Raw genomic sequence first — 18,542 nt, forward strand, 5'->3', positions numbered from 1 at the left:
TCAGCTGTTCCAAGACCCCCTGAGGGGGACAGCCAGGGCAGTAGGGCCTGCCCCAATGGACAGCATCCTCCGGCTCCCCCAAGCATCTGCTGCACTGGCTTGAAAGTCACCCTGGGCATTCAGAGGCTTTGTCCAGATACATCATGCAACAGCAGGCCCCTCCTCACATGGTCTTGAGGGGAGGCCTCGACCCAGCACTGCTGCCAGGCCCTGCCCATGTCTGCAGCATTTCCAGAATTTTCGTGTGACGCAACCATGTCAGCTGCGAAAATGGGTGACCCAGATCCTCCCCTGGGCTGGCATGGGGCGGGCCTGGGCTTGGATACCTCGTGCCCACCTACTCTCCCCTGTGCAGAGGGTACCTGAAGTCCAGGAAGGCGCAGTACACGAAGACTCGGTTGCTGCTGTTGGTGGCCTCACTGTGCTGCTTACGTGTCTGAAATGAAAGAAAACAAACATCATGCATGACGCTGCTGAAGAGGCCCCTGGTTCTCAGCACTGACATGAGAGCGAGACTCTCACAGCTGGGCGACCTTGGGCAGGGACAGGCACAGCCACCGATGTCCATCTCCATCCATTGTGGGTGTGGTCCCACGTCACCCGGCCCAGGTCATGCTGCCCACTGCTCTCCTCTCTCCAACCCACCTGAGTACCCTGGCAGGTGCCGGATCCTCCCTCTGGGACACTCCTCCCCCTAGGACATGCCTCCCCATAGGATGCTCCCCGCCAGGTAGCCACAGGCTCCCTCCCTACTCCGCGCCAGGCAGCCACAGGCTCCCTCCCCACTCCCCGCCAGGCAGCCACAGGCTCCCTCCCCACTCCCCGCCAGGCAGCCACAGGCTCCCTCCCCACTCCCCGCCAGGCAGCCACAGGCTCCCTCCCCACTCCCCGCCAGGCAGCCACAGGCTCCCTCCCCACTCCCCGCCAGGCAGCCACAGGCTCCCTCCCCACTCCCCGCCAGGCAGCCACAGGCTCCCTCCCCACTCCCCGCCAGGCAGCCACAGGCTCCCTCCCCACTCCCCGCCAGGCAGCCACAGGCTCCCTCCCCACTCCGCGCCAGGCAGCCACAGGCTCCCTCCCCACTCCGCGCCAGGCAGCCACAGGCTCCCTCCCCACTCCCCGCCAGGCAGCACAGGCTCCCTCCCCACTCCCCGCCAGGCAGCCACAGGCTCCCTCCCCACTCCCCGCCAGGCAGCCACAGGCTCCCTCTCCACTCCCCGCCAGGCAGCCACAGGCTCCCTCTCCACTCCCCGCCAGGCAGCCACAGGCTCCTCTCCACTCCGAGCCAGGCCTCTGCATGAAGGAGCTCCTCAGAGAGATCTTCCCTTCCCTACCTGTTCTGAACAGCACCGCCCCCTGCCTGCTCTAGCTCCATTCCACTCACTGATGTTTTCATTGTCCTGATCACCATGTGGCACGTTACATATCCACTGTCCACTGCGTGTGTTTGCTACCTTCCCCTCTGCAATGTCAGCTACAGAAAGGACAGAGCTTCTGTCTCATTCACGGCTGCAACCCCAGGACCTAGAGGGCATCTGGCATACAGCAGGTGCTTACTAAATATCTGTTCAATGAATGAACAAAAGAATCAGTGAACAGGTCCATGAGAGCACCTTGTTCTGGAGACTGGCGTTCTCTCCTGGGCTGCTCCTGGGTGCCAGCTCAGAGGACTCTGCAGCTATGGCTCTACCCTAAACGAAAGGCACAGACTCCTTCAGGAGCCATAGGTGGAGGCACAGGAGACCAGCAACTCCACCAGGACCCAGGGCTGCTCAGAGGCGGCATGGCTCCGGGATAAATGGTGTCTGATGGATTCCCAGTCAGTCAAGTCAAGCATCTCTTATTTGCCCGATGCTTGCTCTGTTCTGTGACCCATTCCTGAGCCATCATTGCTCCAGTGAGAACCTTCCCCCATTTCAGGGTGACCAGCTCTCAGGAAGGCACTGACTTGTGCAGGACAGAGCAGGAGGGCAGCCCCCTTCAGGAGCGCCATCCTGGCCTCTACCAAAAGCCCCTCCTTTCCCAGGAAGCGGCAGCTCTGGTGCCCCTGACAGGCACCTCGGACCCCACTGCAGAATCAGAGCGCTCACAGGGCTCTCACTGCAGCATCTGTCTGGCAGCTCCTCCAGCCTCAACCCAATTATCCTAGCGCTGTCTCTTCCTAATGTTTTGGCAAAACGGGATGTTTACTCTTTTTGTTTTGCCCCCCACCCCCGCCGCCCCATATCTTAGGGTTATTTTAATCATCACAGGGTCTCTTAAAACTGCCTGGAAAAGACATCTTCTCCTCTGTCTTCCCAAAGCCACAGCCCGCGGTGAACTCGCACAGACAACAGACGGCCCTGTGTCCTGCAGCCACCTGGACCACAGAGGGGCATCAGCAGGGCAACTGCAGCACCAACCCCACATAATAGAAAAGACAAACAAAAACCGGGTGGCCATAGCCTGGTTCTCAGAGGGGTGTAATGAGGCTTCCTTGGCCCCAGGCTACACCAGAGCCAAAGCCTCCAGCAGATAGCATTATATGTAATTTTTTAACAAGGAGGCGTATTTGTGTGTGACTTGAGTAATTCAAAGGAAATTTAAAAAATAAGCTGGTGACCTGGGGAGGAAAGCAACCAGACCCATACACATCAACTCGAGGCAAGGACTCCTCAGGAGGGAGGCCACGCGCCTCTTCCCATCACCTCCTCACCCAGCGCCAGCCCCCCACTGCCCCGGGTGTGGAAGCACAGCCCCCGAGGGAGCAGAGGCCGCAGTGGCCTCTAGAAGTCCTGGCGCTCTGACTTCAAATCTACATCACTCTTCAAAGGAAATGTAGAAAACGGCCGCCACCACCACAAGCCAAGCATGTGTGTGGTCGGAGGCTGGGAAGGCAGCTAGCTTTCTCTTGGATCTGCAGCCAAGATCACACCCTGAAATGGGGAAACTCCCTCCCTCCATCGTCAGAGGTTCCATCACAGCCTCCACTCCTGGGATGAGAAAAGCAAATGGACTCTTCATTCCTGTGTGTGGAGTTCCGCACTGACCAGGAACAAACGCTCTCAGCAAGTCTCCAGAAAAGGGGCCTCCAGGGCTCCGAGGGGTGTGACGTGGGGTGGGTGTGTTTTTGACATGGGAGTGTGGTGCTGCCAGAACGTGAGTCATCTGCGTACAGGCTGCATCTCATGCAGAAATGTGGGAGGTGCCCACAGCCCACTAGCCTCCCTGAGGCCTGGGCGAGGCACAGAAGCCAGTTCAGTTCATCACCAGGTGGCTGGGGAATGGGAATGAGGCGCTCCCTCCCTGTGGAGTCTTCAATAGTGTTGGGGGACAGCCGCATTCACCTGAGCATCCTCCTGAAACCTCAAGCCAGCGGCTGCTGAGCTCTGCTGGACAGAAGTGCAGGCCTCCTCACAGGGCCGGCTCCACTGCAAGTAACCTAATTTCCCACTAGACACACTTCACTGGGGTATGTCTAATGGAGAGTGCTCTGTGAGCCCTCAGGAATATCTCCCACAGGATCTGAGACTCCCTCCAACAACCATCATGATCTTTCCAGTTGGGGAGAAGCAAATGGGATTAATCAACTGCTTGTTTATTGCCTACTGTTCACAAGCAAGGTACACCAAAGTGTCTCCTTCTAGGAGATGCAAGCAGAGAGAAGAGAAAAATTTGATTCTCATGATAGGCTGTTAATGCCCCTTGTTCAGAAATGTGCTGGCTTTTATGTAAGTATTGCTATGGTTTGACTGTGTCCTCCAAAAGCTCATGTGTTGGAACCTTAATTCCCAATGCAACAGTGTTGGCAGATGGGGTCTTTAGGTGGCAGCTAGGTCATGCGGGCTGAGCCCTTGGGAATGGATTAATGTCACTGTTATTGGAGCAAGTTAGTTGTTGCAGGAGTGAATTTGTTCTCATGAGATTAGATTGATGCAAAAAGCAAGCTGGACTCACTCTTGCAGTCTCTTTCACTCACGCTGGCTTCCCCTTTCCCTTTTCCATCAAGAGATGAAGCAGCACAAGGTGCTCACCAGACACGGCTGCCCGAACTTGGACTTCCCAGCCTCCAGAACTGTGAGCCAAAATAAACTTCTTTCCTTTATAAATTACACAGTCTCAGATATTCTGTTATAACAACAGAAAATGGACTAGGTGCACAGTTTTACCTGTAAATAAGTTGGGGAGCTATTTGTCCATCATTGTCCCAAGCAAAAGAGAAATGGCACTGTGGTCCTTAAATCTGATGGTAAGTAAAGCAATATAAGGAGCCGAAATACTGACCCCAGAGCAGTGGGTCAGACGTAGGTGGAGCTCAGCGGAAAGCATGGGGCAGCCCTCTATGCCACCCTCCCTCCAGCCCATCTCACAACTAATCAGGGTTCAGGGCTCTGAGTGCTTGAAATGTCCCACCTTTTGGGAAATCAAGGATAACAGAAGTAATGGGAGAGATATGACAAGGAAAAACCTTGAACCAGCCTCTATCTCTTGGTGCTTTCTGATGTTTCTTGCTTTCAAAGAGTCATAAGACAATCCAGCATGGTTGAGGCATCCACAGCCTGATAGAGGCTAAGAGAGGATTTTCAGAGCCTGGTTCCAGCACAGGAAGAAAAAGGTGGGAGGTGGGCAGGACCCTGATCCAGGCATTTCAGGACAGGTTGATGAGCTGGGCCACCCCAGTGCTGGGAGGGAAAGGTGAGGCCAGGTGAGACCATGGGACAGATGGCCCAGTGGAGCAGGGGCTCATGGTGGGGATTTACTATTCTGCCTTCCCCCTACTAGTGCCATCTGCATGTGGATCTGTCTGGTTAAGTCACTCTCCCCAGTGCTGGCTCCTGGGCAGAGGTGAGCCGTGCCTTGGGGCACCAAGGACACCCACAGATGCTGCGCTCAGACCCTTAGGACATCCCATTCAGCCCAGGCTCCTTCAGAAACCAGAGGCACCCTTCTTCCAACATGTGATCAAGCCATCTGAGGACAACAGCAGAGACCCTGGAACATGGTACCCCCGAGTCTTCCGTCTCCAGGCCTCCCAGGCCCAAGAGCCTGCAGAGACCTCTTTGGAGTTAAGGCAGCTTGAAGGGGTCTGTCCTTTCAATGGAACAAGTCCTGACCACAGAATGCAGGCACCACCCCCCACACACATGGTGCTGACATATGCGTGTCTTATTTTGAGATCATGGGGCCAGACCTCAATCCTAGAGAGCAGCCTCCCCAACCTCACAACCTACTGCTTCCCTCTTCAAAGGCAACTGAGGACAGCCAAGAGACACGGGCAGAGGCGCAGCCTTGTGCAGACAAGCACAGCCCATGGCCACCTGAGACGCACCAGGGTCAGAGAGACCTACCGATGCCGCCTACTTCAGAAGATCCCAGGCAGGACATTTTTGCCAAAGACCAAGAAGCTTCAGTTTCCTGTCTGTTCATCGCCAATGTGGGACGCTGGTCTGGTAACAGACCCGCCCTCCAGTGTGAACTGAACTCTAAACTCTGTCCCTCCTTCCGAGGTCCCCAAGTCCCTGTCTCCTCTGGGAAACCTCAGGAGTCCCGTTTGAGAAGAAAGGAGCCCGCAGACACCTGATTCTCACGCTTGGTTTATGCGCTGGTGCCAGCCTGCAAGCCGGAGAGGCACACAGAGAGGAAACTGCGTGGCTGTTTCAAAACACAAAGAAAAGAAAGAACTCCAAAACTGCGTGGGGATCTGGAGTTAGGGCAGCTTGCTTCGAAACTGAACAGAAAGTGTTTTCGCATCACCCCCTCGCCCCAGGTAGCACCCAGTCATGTGGCGCTCAGTGGGAAGCTCGGCACACGAAGCCAGGCCGGGACCCACAGCCCAGGTTCTGCATTTGCAATTTAGCAGCTGCGATGTCTCCGAGAACCCTGCAGAGACGGAGCCCACAGAGGAGGGTAGAGTGTGGACCAGAAGTCACCAGAAGCTGGGTGAGGCGACTGAGTTCAGTGTTGTCAGCCAAAGGCTGGGGAGGGAGCACCCTGATGCCCGCATCCCCGGTGAGCCTTGAACCCGGCATCCGGGACTCCACCCTCTCCTTCCTGAGGCCTCCTGGACACGCAGGACCCGCCAGTGCATGCACAAGTTGCCCTCTATGACTCAGCAGCACTGGGGTCACCTGCACTGTGGCCAAGGTGCGTGTGGAGAGGTTCTATCCTTGGGAAAGAGGTCCTGAGCGTCCTGGGAGCCAGGAGGAAGAAGCTCCAGAGACAAACTGGAGAATTAACCACGGAGACCCCGCCCCCTTAACTCCACCCCCCTCACAGGACCCCTTCCCACTCACATGGCCCCTCTTATCCCAGTGGCCTCGCCCCACTCACTTAGCCCCACCTTCCTTGCACATGGCTCCACCTCCTTTCACTTAGCCCCATCTCCTTGTACATAGCCCCACCCTCTATCAAGTGGCTCCAGCCTATCTTACATTTCCCTGATGGTGAAGCCCACAGACCCTTCTCAGGCCCACTCTGACCCCAGGACTTTTCTCCACCATCCTGGATGGCAGACTCACCCCTGACTCTCCAGGACGTCCCCTTCAGACACTCCATGGCCACACAGGCAGCGCACGAGAGGCCAGCCAACCTATAAGGACATGGCCTGAAGTCACATGTGCTCCAAAAGCCAATCAGCTAAGGCTGTGGGTGGGGGCAGGAAGGTTCCGCCCAGGATAGTGCTGTGGGTGGAGTCTTGCGATGACGGACACGGCCTCGTCTCCCTGGCAACCAGCGTTCCTCCCGCCTGGGCTCACTGCGCACCTGGCCCTCCTCTCATCTGGATGATGCAGCAGCTTCCACCCCTGTCTCCTGCACCGAGTCCCCCTGAGCAGCAGGTCAATTTCTAAAGCGTGGCTCAGACCGCCTCTCCCTGCAGAAGCCCCCGGGGCTCCCAGCCTCCGAGTCCAAACCAAACTCCTACCCACCGGCAAAGCCTGCGCCCCTCTTCCTCCTGAGCTGCGGACACACGACCCTCCCATTTCAGAAAAGAAAAACGGCGTCGCTGGCCTTCATCTCTGTCTGTATAAGCGGACTCAGCACCAGGGGGTATTCGCGGGGGCTGCGGAGCTGCCTGGAGACCCCTGCCCAGCCACAGAAGGCTCTGGAAGGAGGCGGTCTCTGCTGTGGGCCTGGTTTTGCGGTCACCCCCTAGAATGCTGGAGTCTCGCCTCCTACAGGTCGCGAGCTTGTGGTCACCCCACTCGGGTGTGACAGGTCCCCCAACGCTAAGCAGAGATGTGGCCCAAAAGGGCTCCAAGGACGCAGGGGGTGCCCAGGGAGGCTCTTTCCAGAGGGCGCATTTTCTCTCTGGGACAAGATGTTCATGCTCAGAACAGACCTGCACACGAACAGGCCTTTGCTTGTGGCTTCATCTCTGTGGGAATAGAAATGTCCACATTGGATCGTCAGGGATGAGTGACACTGAATTGTCTTAGGCTCATGTTATTGGAAAGCAAAGGACTTGGGCATTTCTATTGCAACAAGGCAACCTTTATTCTTTCATACATGCAATAATAATTAACACGTTTTAAACAATTTTCACTCATTAGGCTACTCAAAACGTTTTTATACAGTTGTCTCATTAGGGCTTATTTTTGGTCTTTTTGTGTCGAATACAAAAATAATATAATAATGTGATATAAGATATTTTCTAAGACCTTGGATTTTGTCTTGTTTTCATGACTTCACTCTGATACATCGTGTTCCCCTTATCCTTCCAATAAACCACCTTTCTGCTCAGGAGAACCGGAGTCAGCATCTGTTGCTGACATCCAGACATCTCTAGCACCCCCTCACAGGCTGCTAGAAGCCTCCACTGAGATCATGTGTGTGAGCCCCTTGCTGGTTCCTAATGATGGCAATAGTTAACCTTTTCCAAGCACCTGCCCTCGCCTGGTCCTGCTGTTTTACATGAGTGAAGTCACGCAATGCTCAGCCCTTGCCAGCTGCGCACACTCTTGCCCCACTTTACAATTGAAGCCTTGAAGCCACATGGTGGTTGGAGGACTCACGGCAAGTGACGGAGCTGGGAAGGGGCCAATTCAGGACTCAGGTCAAGACCTCCTGGTTCCAGAGCCCCACCCTGACCCACCATGTCACTCAGCACAGGTGAGTTACACCTGATCTTTATCTGTCTCTTCATGCCCTGGGGATGGAATTTTCCCAGAATGGCCGCTGGTTCCCCCAGCCTGGTACATCATGGACTTGTAGTGCATGGTCCTGCCCTCAGATGCCTGTGACGTCAGAGATGGAGGATGGGCCTGCTGGGTTCCCCAGCTCTGTCGGCTCCAGGAGCCTTGGGGTGGGGGGGACGATCCACAGGAATCCACGTGCCTCCCAGAACATGGAAGGCCATGGCCCCAGAGCATCCAAATTCCATCTAATGGCATTTTTCAGGAGTAAAAAAAGAGGCAGAACAGAAAATCTATACAGCTGCTGTGCTCGGAATGCACACGTTTACCTGCTGAAAGGCGCTCTTCCCTAACCTCAGCGCTGCAGTCAGTTCAGAAAAGCAATACCTAGAGGCGTCTATAAAAGTGCTACAGCTTTTCAATTTAGCTCCTGGGCCATGGCTGCTTGAAATCCCAGCTAAAATGTAAAGGTTTTCTTTTTTTTCTTCCCTTTCTTCTGCTTGTCATGAAGTTGGCCAAATGGTTTCCATCAAAAGATCCAAGCCATTCATTATCCTTTTATTTATTTGGTTGTAGCTGGCCTCTATCCAAGAAGAATTTTGGATGACTTACAGAAACAAGAGGAAAGCATTGCTAATGCCCGAGTGTCTTTCAACTTTCAGGAGAAGCAGATATGCTGTGGCTTTTTATATGAGAACAGTCTGGGGTTCAAAGAGGCCTCTATGTGGAATCTTGTCAAAATTAGTGCGTAGTCAAACAGCCTCAGCCACCTGGACCCTCCTCACATTGGAAAAGTCATCATGGTACTAAGGCCTAGAGTGGCCAAGCTCATCCCACTCCACGCCTTCCCTCCCCACCCCTCTGTCTGGTGGGTAAGATAAACATTCTTTCATTCCTAGTAGAATATCTGAGATTCTGGTCTGTCTAATGTTGGGCCAGAGGCAGAGAAAAAAACCCAAATGCCCGGAGTTGACCGTTCAAGCCCCACGCATGAGACACAAGCATCATCAAACCCAGCAACACGGTTTTCCAGTACAGAGTAGGCTGCGGTGTGCAGTCACTCAGCCCCACTCGGCCCCAGACCTCTGCCCATCCAGGGTTCCAAGTTTCCATGGGGCTCTGGAACCAGCCCCAGGTCCCCATGGTGACCGATCTGGTGGCCTCAGCAAAGTGGCTGAGGTCTTTAGGGCTTGGTGGGACTTCTCTGAAATCTCCCTCCAGAAGGATTAGGTGCGCAGCGATCAGACATATAGGAGGTGGAGGGCGGCCCCTGCTCAGAAGCCAGGTCTGGAGGAGGCCCAGAGAGGTCTGACAGAGCCAGGCACACCTCCTCCAGGGCCTGGGCTGACCTTGATGATGCCTGACCAGTATTCCTTCTCCGGTTCTTTCCCACTAACAGAAGTAGCTTTGCTCAGGGTGGCAACGTGCCCAGCTAGAAAACTGCAAAATCTGCATCTCCGTCCTCCATTCCAGCTCCAGCTCCACCACCACCAATGCAACTTCCCCACCTGGGCGTCCACAGGCCTCCCAAATGGAGCACGTCCAAACCTCCCTCCTGACCTCACTCCCAGCCCTGGAATGTCCCAGAGTCATGCCCTTGTCAGTCAGCGGCCACTCTGTCCTTCAGTTTTTTGAGCCCCCAAATCCTTGACCCTGTCAGCAAGCCCTGATAGCAGACCTGAAGCTAACATCCTCCACTCCTATCCTGAGCAGGGCTCCGGGCGACGGCCTGTCTACCTGCTCACCCCGCCCTGTACAGGGTTTGTGAAAGCCCAAGTCCATCGCTTCTTCCCTCTGCTCAGACCCTCCGGGGGCATCCACCTTACTCAGGGGAAAGCCAAGGCCCTCAAAGTTGCGCCCAGGCCTGGGAAGATCTGCCCGTGGCCTCTGACCTGCCTCCTCCAGTCCCTTGGCCTCCTGGCCACTCCTCAGACACGAAGGTGTGCCCCCGCCAAGGTGGGTGATGCCTCTGCCCAGATGCCCCCACGATCCCCCATCCACGTGGCCACTCCTCAGGGCAGCCTCTCACAGGCTCCTGCCCGCAGGCTTCCCACCTGCTGCTCCCTGGGATCTGATCTTGCGTGTACCTGTCACTGCCTGTCTGTCTGCCTGTCACCTCCCCAGGTCCCCAGCACAGGGCAGGATTCGGTCTCTCTGGGTCTGTCCTCTCCCTTACAGCCTGAACGGGTGCAGGCACACAGGGGCACTCCGTGAACTCCGGTGGGATGAACCCATGCAAGGCGGCCTGCAGGAGGGAGGGTACAGGGGAGTGAGGACAATGGCCCAGCCAGGCGTCCCTGTTAGGAGTGAACCAACAGGGCCACCGGCCCACAGCCTGGAAGGTGCTGACAGGCCACCCGAGCCCTAAACATCCTGATGGAGTCACCCCTCGGAGTGAGCAGCAGGTGCAGACGCTTCGGCGGGAAACCCTAGGGAACCAAAGCCTGCGGTGCTTGCAGACGTGCGATGACATCCTCTGCCCCTCCCCATAGCAGGGGATGAGCAGCCAGGATTCTTGGGTTTAAAAAAAAATTCAAATCTTGTGGTGAGCCACAATCCTATGACTGCTGGACCCAGGGTTTTATTTCTTTACTGCCTGTTCATGAGTCTGGAGTTGCCCCACAAATTTGCTTCCGGTTTGGCTCAAATGGACTAAAGGCCCCTGGCCTGGCCCTGGAGCTCTAAGGTTTAACCTCAGCCTCACCCCTGCCAGAGTTCACCACAGAGACATCAGGTGTCCCCAGAAACTCCCCAGGGACTGGGCAGCTCAAAAGGTCCCCAACATTCCTGAGAGGCCCAAAGACCGGGGCTGAGCCAGGTCTCTTCCTCCGCCCTAGAGAGCCCTAACCTGGGAGACTTCCAGCCAGGAACAGAAATTCAGAGTCTGTGGTAATCAAGTCACAACAACTTTTATCCTACCTTATTTGGGGAAGACAGAGGCAAACCTCTCCCTCATCTACTGATAAAAATGCCCCCTCTCCCTCACACACACTAACAGCCAAGGAACTACATCTTTTTTTTTTTTTTTTTTTTTTGAGGCGGAGTCTCGCTCTGTCACCCAGACTGGAGTGCAGTGGCCGGATCTCAGCTCACTGCAAGCTCTGCCTCCCGGGTTTACGCCATTCTCCTGCCTCAGCCTCCCGAGTAGCTGGGACTACAGGCGCCCGCCACCTCGCCCGGCTAGTTTTTTTTTGTATTTTTATTAGAGACGGGGTTTCACCGTGTTAGCCAGGATGGTCTCGATCTCCTGACCTCGTGATCCACCCGTCTCGGCCTCCCAAAGTGCTGGGATTACAGGCTTGAGCCACCGCGCCCGGCCGGAACTACATCTTTAAACACACCTGGCCTCTGGCAGGGGCCTTCCAGGCACTCTGACCCCCTCTCTCCCATCACAGACTCCAGCCTGGTCTCAAAAGGGACCCAGAGCCTGGGTGCCTCTCAACTGAGATCTGTACAAGGGAAGCTGCCCAACCCAGGACAGATCCGCGTCAGGAATCACAGACAGTGACAGGCAAGGGCCTGTATCTGATGCCTCCTCTCACAGGACAGGAGTGACTCCAGTTCTGTCTCCGGAGGGAGCTGGGTTCTGGCACCGCACCCCAGCCTTGGCCAGTGGCTCCAGCAGACAGAGCCGAGAGTCCATGCCTGAGCCTTCTCATGATGGTTTGCTTTTCAGACAAGGTTCACTCTCGTTCAGAAATCAAACCCAGCACGAGCAACACCAACAGGTGTGTCTTCACTCTGGTCAATCACTTCCCAAGCTACCCTGTCACTCCGTCTTCTCTCACCTCTACTGAGCCACTCACCTGGTGCAGAAAAAAGTCAACCCTGAACCCCAGCACCATTTAAGATTTGCAGAGCAGATACTTATGGCATCAGTGTGGGGAATGGGATGGCCACATGCTTCTACAAGAGCCAAGGAAAGATTTATTCGAAAAGGACTTCTGAGAGTGGGAAAGGGAGTAGAAGGTAGTAAATGCATACAAAGAGAGAGGAGAGGGAGAATCTGAGGGATGAATGAGGGCTGAGATAACAGCCTGCCTAGCGCTGCTCATCCTGCTCAGTAGGTCGGGACCACTAACCCAAGAGCTGGGCATTTTGATGAAATTAATTTACACATATATGCATCTATGCAGGAAAGCTCACCCAGACCAGTGTACCCAAAAGGACCATCTCAGCACTTGAGGATTCACTGGTTCCCAAATAAAACTCTCCTTTCCCTTTGCTTTCTAAAACAACATATGAGAGTGGGAAAAAACATTAAGGTTTGTCTGAATTGAGATAAACTCACTTGAGTAGCAAAAGGGTCTTTTCTATAGAAGACATGGGATCCTCAATTGAGTCATTTCCTCCATTTAGAAAATGTGCTCCTTAAAGAGACCAAGTGCCAACACTTTTCCTTATAGTGTTTCATAAATTATGTGCCCATACATTCACATGCCCCATGAAGCATAAGATGATCGTATTCTCCTAATACACAGGACGGAGATTTAGAAAGAAAATGTACTATATAAATATAGTCCCAGTCTTCAACTGAAATGCTGTAGAATACAAGGCTGGCTCAATATTTGAAAATTAGTTAGTGTAATTCACCATATTATCAGACTAAAGAAGAAAAATCACACAATCACATCAATTGATACTAAAAAAGCAACAAAATCCAATACCTACTCATGATTAGAACTCTCGAAAAACTGAGAATAAAGGGAAACTTCTTCAGTCGAATAAAGAACACCTATAAAAATCCTAGAGCTAACTGATCAGTTGAAGACAGAATGGTTTCTTCCTAATATAGGGAATAAGCAAAGATGTCTTATCTCATTACTGTTGTTCAAATAGTACTGAGGATTCCAGCCAGCACAGCAAGGAAGAAAAAGCACACAGATCAAAAGGAAGAAGTAAAACTGTCCCTATTTGCAGATGGTATGAGCATTTATGTCAATAATTTCAAGGAATCTAGAAAGAAACTCCTACAATTAAGTGAGTTCATAGTTACTCAAAAAATGTATATTTAGGTGTAAATTTAACAAAACATGCATAGGACCTGTATGCCAAAAACTACAAAATATGGATGAAGAAAACCAAAGAAGATTTTAAATAAATGGAGAGATATGCCATGTTAATGGATTGGAACACTCAACACAACAAAGATATAAGTTCTCCCCAAATTAATATACAGTCTTAATGTAATTCCTATTCATCCCAGCAAGAATTTTTGTAGACACAGAAAAGCTTACTCTAAAGTTTATCTTTAAAGGCAAAGGAACTAGAAAAGCTAAAACAATTTTGTAAAAGAAGAAGAATGTGATATGAATCATGTGCTCAAACTAATTTCACTCTACCTGATTTCAAAACCTACTACATAGCTACAGTAATCAAGACTATGTGGGACTGGAACAGGGACAGGCAGATAGATCAATAAGACAGAGCCAAGAACCTGGGAACAGCCCCACACAAGTGCAGCCAACTGATTTTTGACAAAGAACAGCAATTCAGTGAAGGAAGGAGAGTTTTTCCCCCATCAACAAACAGTGCTGAAACAGCAGCTCATACAAAAAAAATTTATTCAAAATGGATCATAGATTAAGTGTAAAAAATAAAACCATAACACTTCTAGATAAAAACAAAGAAGAAAACCTTTGGGACCGAGAGTTTGATGAAGAGTTCTTAGTGATGACACCAAAAATATGATCCACAGAATTAGGAAATCAATAAATTGGACTACAAAATTTAGAAACTTCAGCTTTGTGAAAAACTCTTGTTAAAAGCATAAAAAGATAAGTTGCAGATAAGGAGAAAATATTTACAAGCCATGTAGCTGACACAGGATTCATATCTGTAATAATCCAGATCCATAACTCATATCTATCTATAATATCTATAGATTCTATAATTCATATCAATAATATAGAAAGAATTCTTAAAATTCAATGATAAAACACAAAAAGAATCCAATTAGAAAATGGGCAAAAGACACTAAGAGACATTTTATTGAAGAGGATATTCAGATGACAAGTAAGCACAGGAAAAAATTTTCAACATCACTAACCATTGGGAAAATTCAAATTAAGACCATGATGAGAACAACTAAAATAAAAAATGGTAACTATACCAAACTCTGGCAAAGACACTAAATCACTCATGCATTGCTCATGGAAATGTAAAAAGGTACAGACATTCTGGAAAATAGTTTGGAAGATTTTTTTTAATATTAAATATATTTACCACATGACCCTTGTATTAGTTCATTTTCACCTAGCTAATAAAGACATATCTGAGACTAGATAATTTATAAAGGAAACAGGTTTAATGGACTCGCAGTTCCACATGGCTAGGGAGGCCTCACAATCATGGCGGAAGGCGAATGAGGAGCAAAGTCCGATCTTACATGGCGGTAGGTAAGAGAGAGCTTTTGCAGAGCAACTGCCCTTTATAAAACCATCAGATCTCATGAGACTCATTCACTACCATGAGAACAGGATCGGGGAAAGCACTCCCGTGATTTAATTATCACCACCTGGCCCCACCCTTGACACGTGGGGATTAGTTCAAGGTGAGATTTGGGTGGGGACACAGTCAAACCATATCAGCCCTGTAATAGTACTCCTGGGCATTTGTCCCACAGAAACGTAAACTTATGTCCACACAAAATCCCATCCACAATTGTTCACAGCAGCTTTATTAGTAATAGTCAAAAGCTGGGAACAACCAAAACGTCCTTCAGTGGGCAAATGGTTAAACTGTGGTTCGGCCAGGCGTGGTGGCTCATGCCTCTAATCCCAGCACTGTGGGAGGCTGAGGCAGGCAGATCACGAGGTCAGGAGTTCGAGACCAGCCTGGCCAACAGTGAAACCCTGTCTCTACTAAAAATATAAAAATTAGCCAAGCATGGTGGTGGGTGCCTGTAATCCCAGCTATTTGGGAGGCCGAGGCAGGAGAATTGCTTGAATCTGGGAAGCTGAAATTGCACCACCTGACTCCAGCCTGGGCCACAGAGTGAGACTCCACCTCAGAAAAACAAAAAGCAAACAAACAAAAAAAATCAAACTGTGGTTCCTCCGTTCCATGAAATACCACATTAAGCAATGAAAAAGCATGAACAACTGGCCCACACAACCACGAGCGTTCTGCTGAGCGGGAAAGTCCATCTCAAAAGGCCACTTACGGTGTGATTCTATTTACAGACCACCGTCATCATGACAAAATCATACACACAAGGCCGGGCGCGGTGGCTCAAGCCTGTAATCCCAGCACTTTGGGAGGCCGAGACGGGCGGATCACGAGGTCAGGAGATCGAGACCATCCTGGCTAACACGGTGAAACCCCGTCTCTACTAAAAAATACAAAAAACTAGCCGGGCGAGGTGGCGGCGCCTGTAGTCCCAGCTACTCGGAAGGCTGAGGCAGGAGAATGTCGTGAACCCGGAAGGTGGAGCTTGCAGTGAGCTGAGATCCGGCCACTGCACTCCAGCCTGGGTGACAGAGCGAGACTCCGTCTCAAAAAAAAGAAAAAAAAAAAAAAATCATACACACAGAGAAGAAAACACTGTCAGGAGTTAGGGATGGCAGAAGGAATGAGGGATAGCAACGACGAGATCAGCTGGCTGGTAAAACGGTCTGTATCTTCATTTCAGTGGTGGTTCCATGAATCTACAACTGTGTTAAAATAACACAACTATAAACATACATGGCACTAACGTTAGTTTCCTGGTTTGACACTGCACTGTATTTCTCTCATTTGTAATCAATGGGGGAAACTGGATGAAGAGTGCACAGGACCTCTTTGTAATTATTTTTGCAACTTCCTATGAATCTATCATTATTCCAAAATAGAAGTGTAAAAAAAAAGTTACATCAACATCAAATCAACTATAAATGAGTCAAGATTTCTAGCTGAAGGAAACACAAGCATGGGCAGGCGAAAAGAGGACCCTACTATTAAGCCAGAGACTTGAATATTTACGTCTCATTTTGATTTGCTGAGTTCTGCACAGGAACACAGAAGTCGGTGGTAAGCCTGTGAAGGGGATGGCAGGTGACAGCTGGCTATTGATCCCAAGAGGACCCACGACTAAAATTCTCACAAAGCCAGGTCGGATGGGTTGTGGTCCCTCCCCCTCTGCCTTCAGGGCATAATCCCAGCCTGAGCCACTGGGGGTGGGAACCCCAGGGACTTTTGGGGGCCACGGGCATCACCCTGAGAAGCTGGGGGGGGTGCTCCTGACCGCAAGTCCTGATGTTACAAGCCTCATTATACTTATACTGCTGACCTGCAGGATTTGTTCTGAGGCCTGCAGTAGGGGCTGGAGGAGGCAGAATATGACGCCCTGCATGATCCTGAGCTCATTCCCAGGGATAAGTCTTATGGGTGTCCAGGTCTGAACACTGTTAGGTAAAATGCACCCCAGGAGGAGGGACCTACAGGACTCTGTCCACTCTGTTCTCCATCCAGGTAACATAGACAGGGTGGACTGAGCCCCTGGGAGGCCAGAATTACCACAGCCCATGAGCTTGGCCCAAGGGTCAAGGAGAAGAAGGACTGCCCAAGGGTCAAGAAGAAGAAGAATCCAGGCAGTGAGATCTCCAGGCAGTGAGATCGTAAGTGATTTTACATTCCGCATCCCAAAGTTTGTGATCAAAAGAAACCAGGGGTAGCTACCGTACATGAGGAAAGAAGGAAGAAACAGTTCTTTTCAGGGAACATCAAGTTTCCCAATCAGGGGTAACTGACTCTGATGTTGTTGGACAAAGAGTAAGAACCAGAATCCATCTCCTCTGGTTTAGTGGCACAGCTGCTGATGCACCGGAGAGGCTGCTGGTGTCCATAAGGCTCCTGTGGCCATGGCCTCTGTCACCCAGGACTGACCTGGCCAGTCTCTGCATGGTGTGGCTCCGTCAGCAGCTAACAGCCAGCATCGCTCTGACAGAGCAGTGTCCATGCTACTGGGTCTTCTGAACATGACCCCTGCTGTCGCGGCCTGCATGGATTATTTGCCTCCTGAGCTATCTGATCTGACATGTCCAGTAACCACAGAGGACCAGGAAAGGGGCCACCTAGACAGGTAGTAAGTAGCTCCTCCAAATACCATGGGAGAAAGTGTGGCCCCACCCAGCCTCTATGAGCAAAGGCTGAGTGGGTCACAGGGCTGTGGCAGATGCCCCAAGCATCCCCAGAGAGGTGGCACTGGAGAAGACCAAGTATAGAGCCATGGGGAGAAGCAACACAGGGCATCAGCAGAGCCCTGGGGGAACCCAGCAGCCACGCAGCACCCAGCCCTCACCAGGACACCAAGGGACACGGAGCGGAGCAGGCACTCAGACTTTCACCCCCACGCCCCAGGTGGGCATCAGAGGGGCACTGCTAAAACAGATTTAAATAAGATCCGGAGTTTCATAACATAATACCCAAAGTGTCCAGGATGCAACTGAAAATCATTTGTCATACTGAGAGCCAGAAACATCTCAACTTGAATGAGAAAAGAAAATCAACACACATCAACATTAAATGATGCAGACAGTGAAATTAACTGACAAGGATCTTTAAAACAGCCTAAAATCATAAAAATGCTTCCATAGGTACAGACACTCTCGAAACAAATGAAAAAGATACAGTCTCAGCAAAGAATTAGAAGTGCTTCCAATTTTGGACTTTTTCAGATTTTGACATTTCTACATTAATGTACCTGGCTGAGCATGCCCAAGCTGAAAATCCAAAATCTGAAGTGCTCCCATGAGCATTTCCTTTGAGCATCATGTCAGCGCTCAGCAAATTTGGAGTTTTGGAGCATTTCAGATTTCAGATTTTCAGATTGGAGATCCTCAACCTGTATAAAGGAGAACCAAATGGAAAATTTAGAAGTGAAAAATAGAATAATTGAAATCAAAATCTCAGTGGATGGGCTGGGCATGTTAGCTAACGTCTGTAATCCCAGCAATTTGGGAGGCCGAGGGGGGGCAGATCATTTAAAGTCAAGAGTTCAAGACCAGTCTGGCCAACATGGTGAAACCCCGTCTCTATTAAAAATACAAAAAATTAGCCAGGCATGATGTCTATTAGCGCGCCTGTAGTCCCAACTACTTGGGAGGCTGAGGCACAAGACTCACTTGAACCTGGGGGGCTGGGTGCAGTGAGCCGGGAGGGTGTCGCTATACTCCAGCCTGGGTGACAGAAAGAGATCCTGTCTCAGAAAAAACAAAAACAAACCGAAAAAAAAAAAAACACACACACACCTCAATGGATGGCTCAACAGCAAAAATAAAAATAGAGAGGACAGAGGAAAGAGTAGTGGACGGAAGGATAATTTGAAGAAAAAACAACAAATTACCCAATCTGAACAACAGAGATAAAATAGATTTTAAAAAATTAACAGAGCCTTGGGAACCTGTGAGGACAACAACGAAAGATGTAATATCCATGTCGCTACAGCCCCAT

At 51.1% G+C, this 18,542-nt stretch overlaps 1 protein-coding gene across 1 annotated transcript in view; it reads right to left on the reverse strand.

Annotated features, from left to right (window-relative positions):
• ADGRD1 (adhesion G protein-coupled receptor D1) overlaps positions 1–18,542 on the reverse strand; it is a 224,765-nt gene that overhangs the window by 65,470 nt on the left and 140,753 nt on the right. Inside the window, 1 exon segment of the mRNA XM_033220087.1 lies at positions 363–436. Within this exon segment, the coding sequence (XP_033075978.1) occupies positions 363–436 (74 nt within the window).

This window comes from Trachypithecus francoisi, unplaced genomic scaffold (assembly GCF_009764315.1).
Source record: "Trachypithecus francoisi isolate TF-2019V2 unplaced genomic scaffold, Tfra_2.0 Lachesis_group11, whole genome shotgun sequence".
NCBI lineage: Eukaryota > Metazoa > Chordata > Mammalia > Primates > Cercopithecidae > Trachypithecus > Trachypithecus francoisi.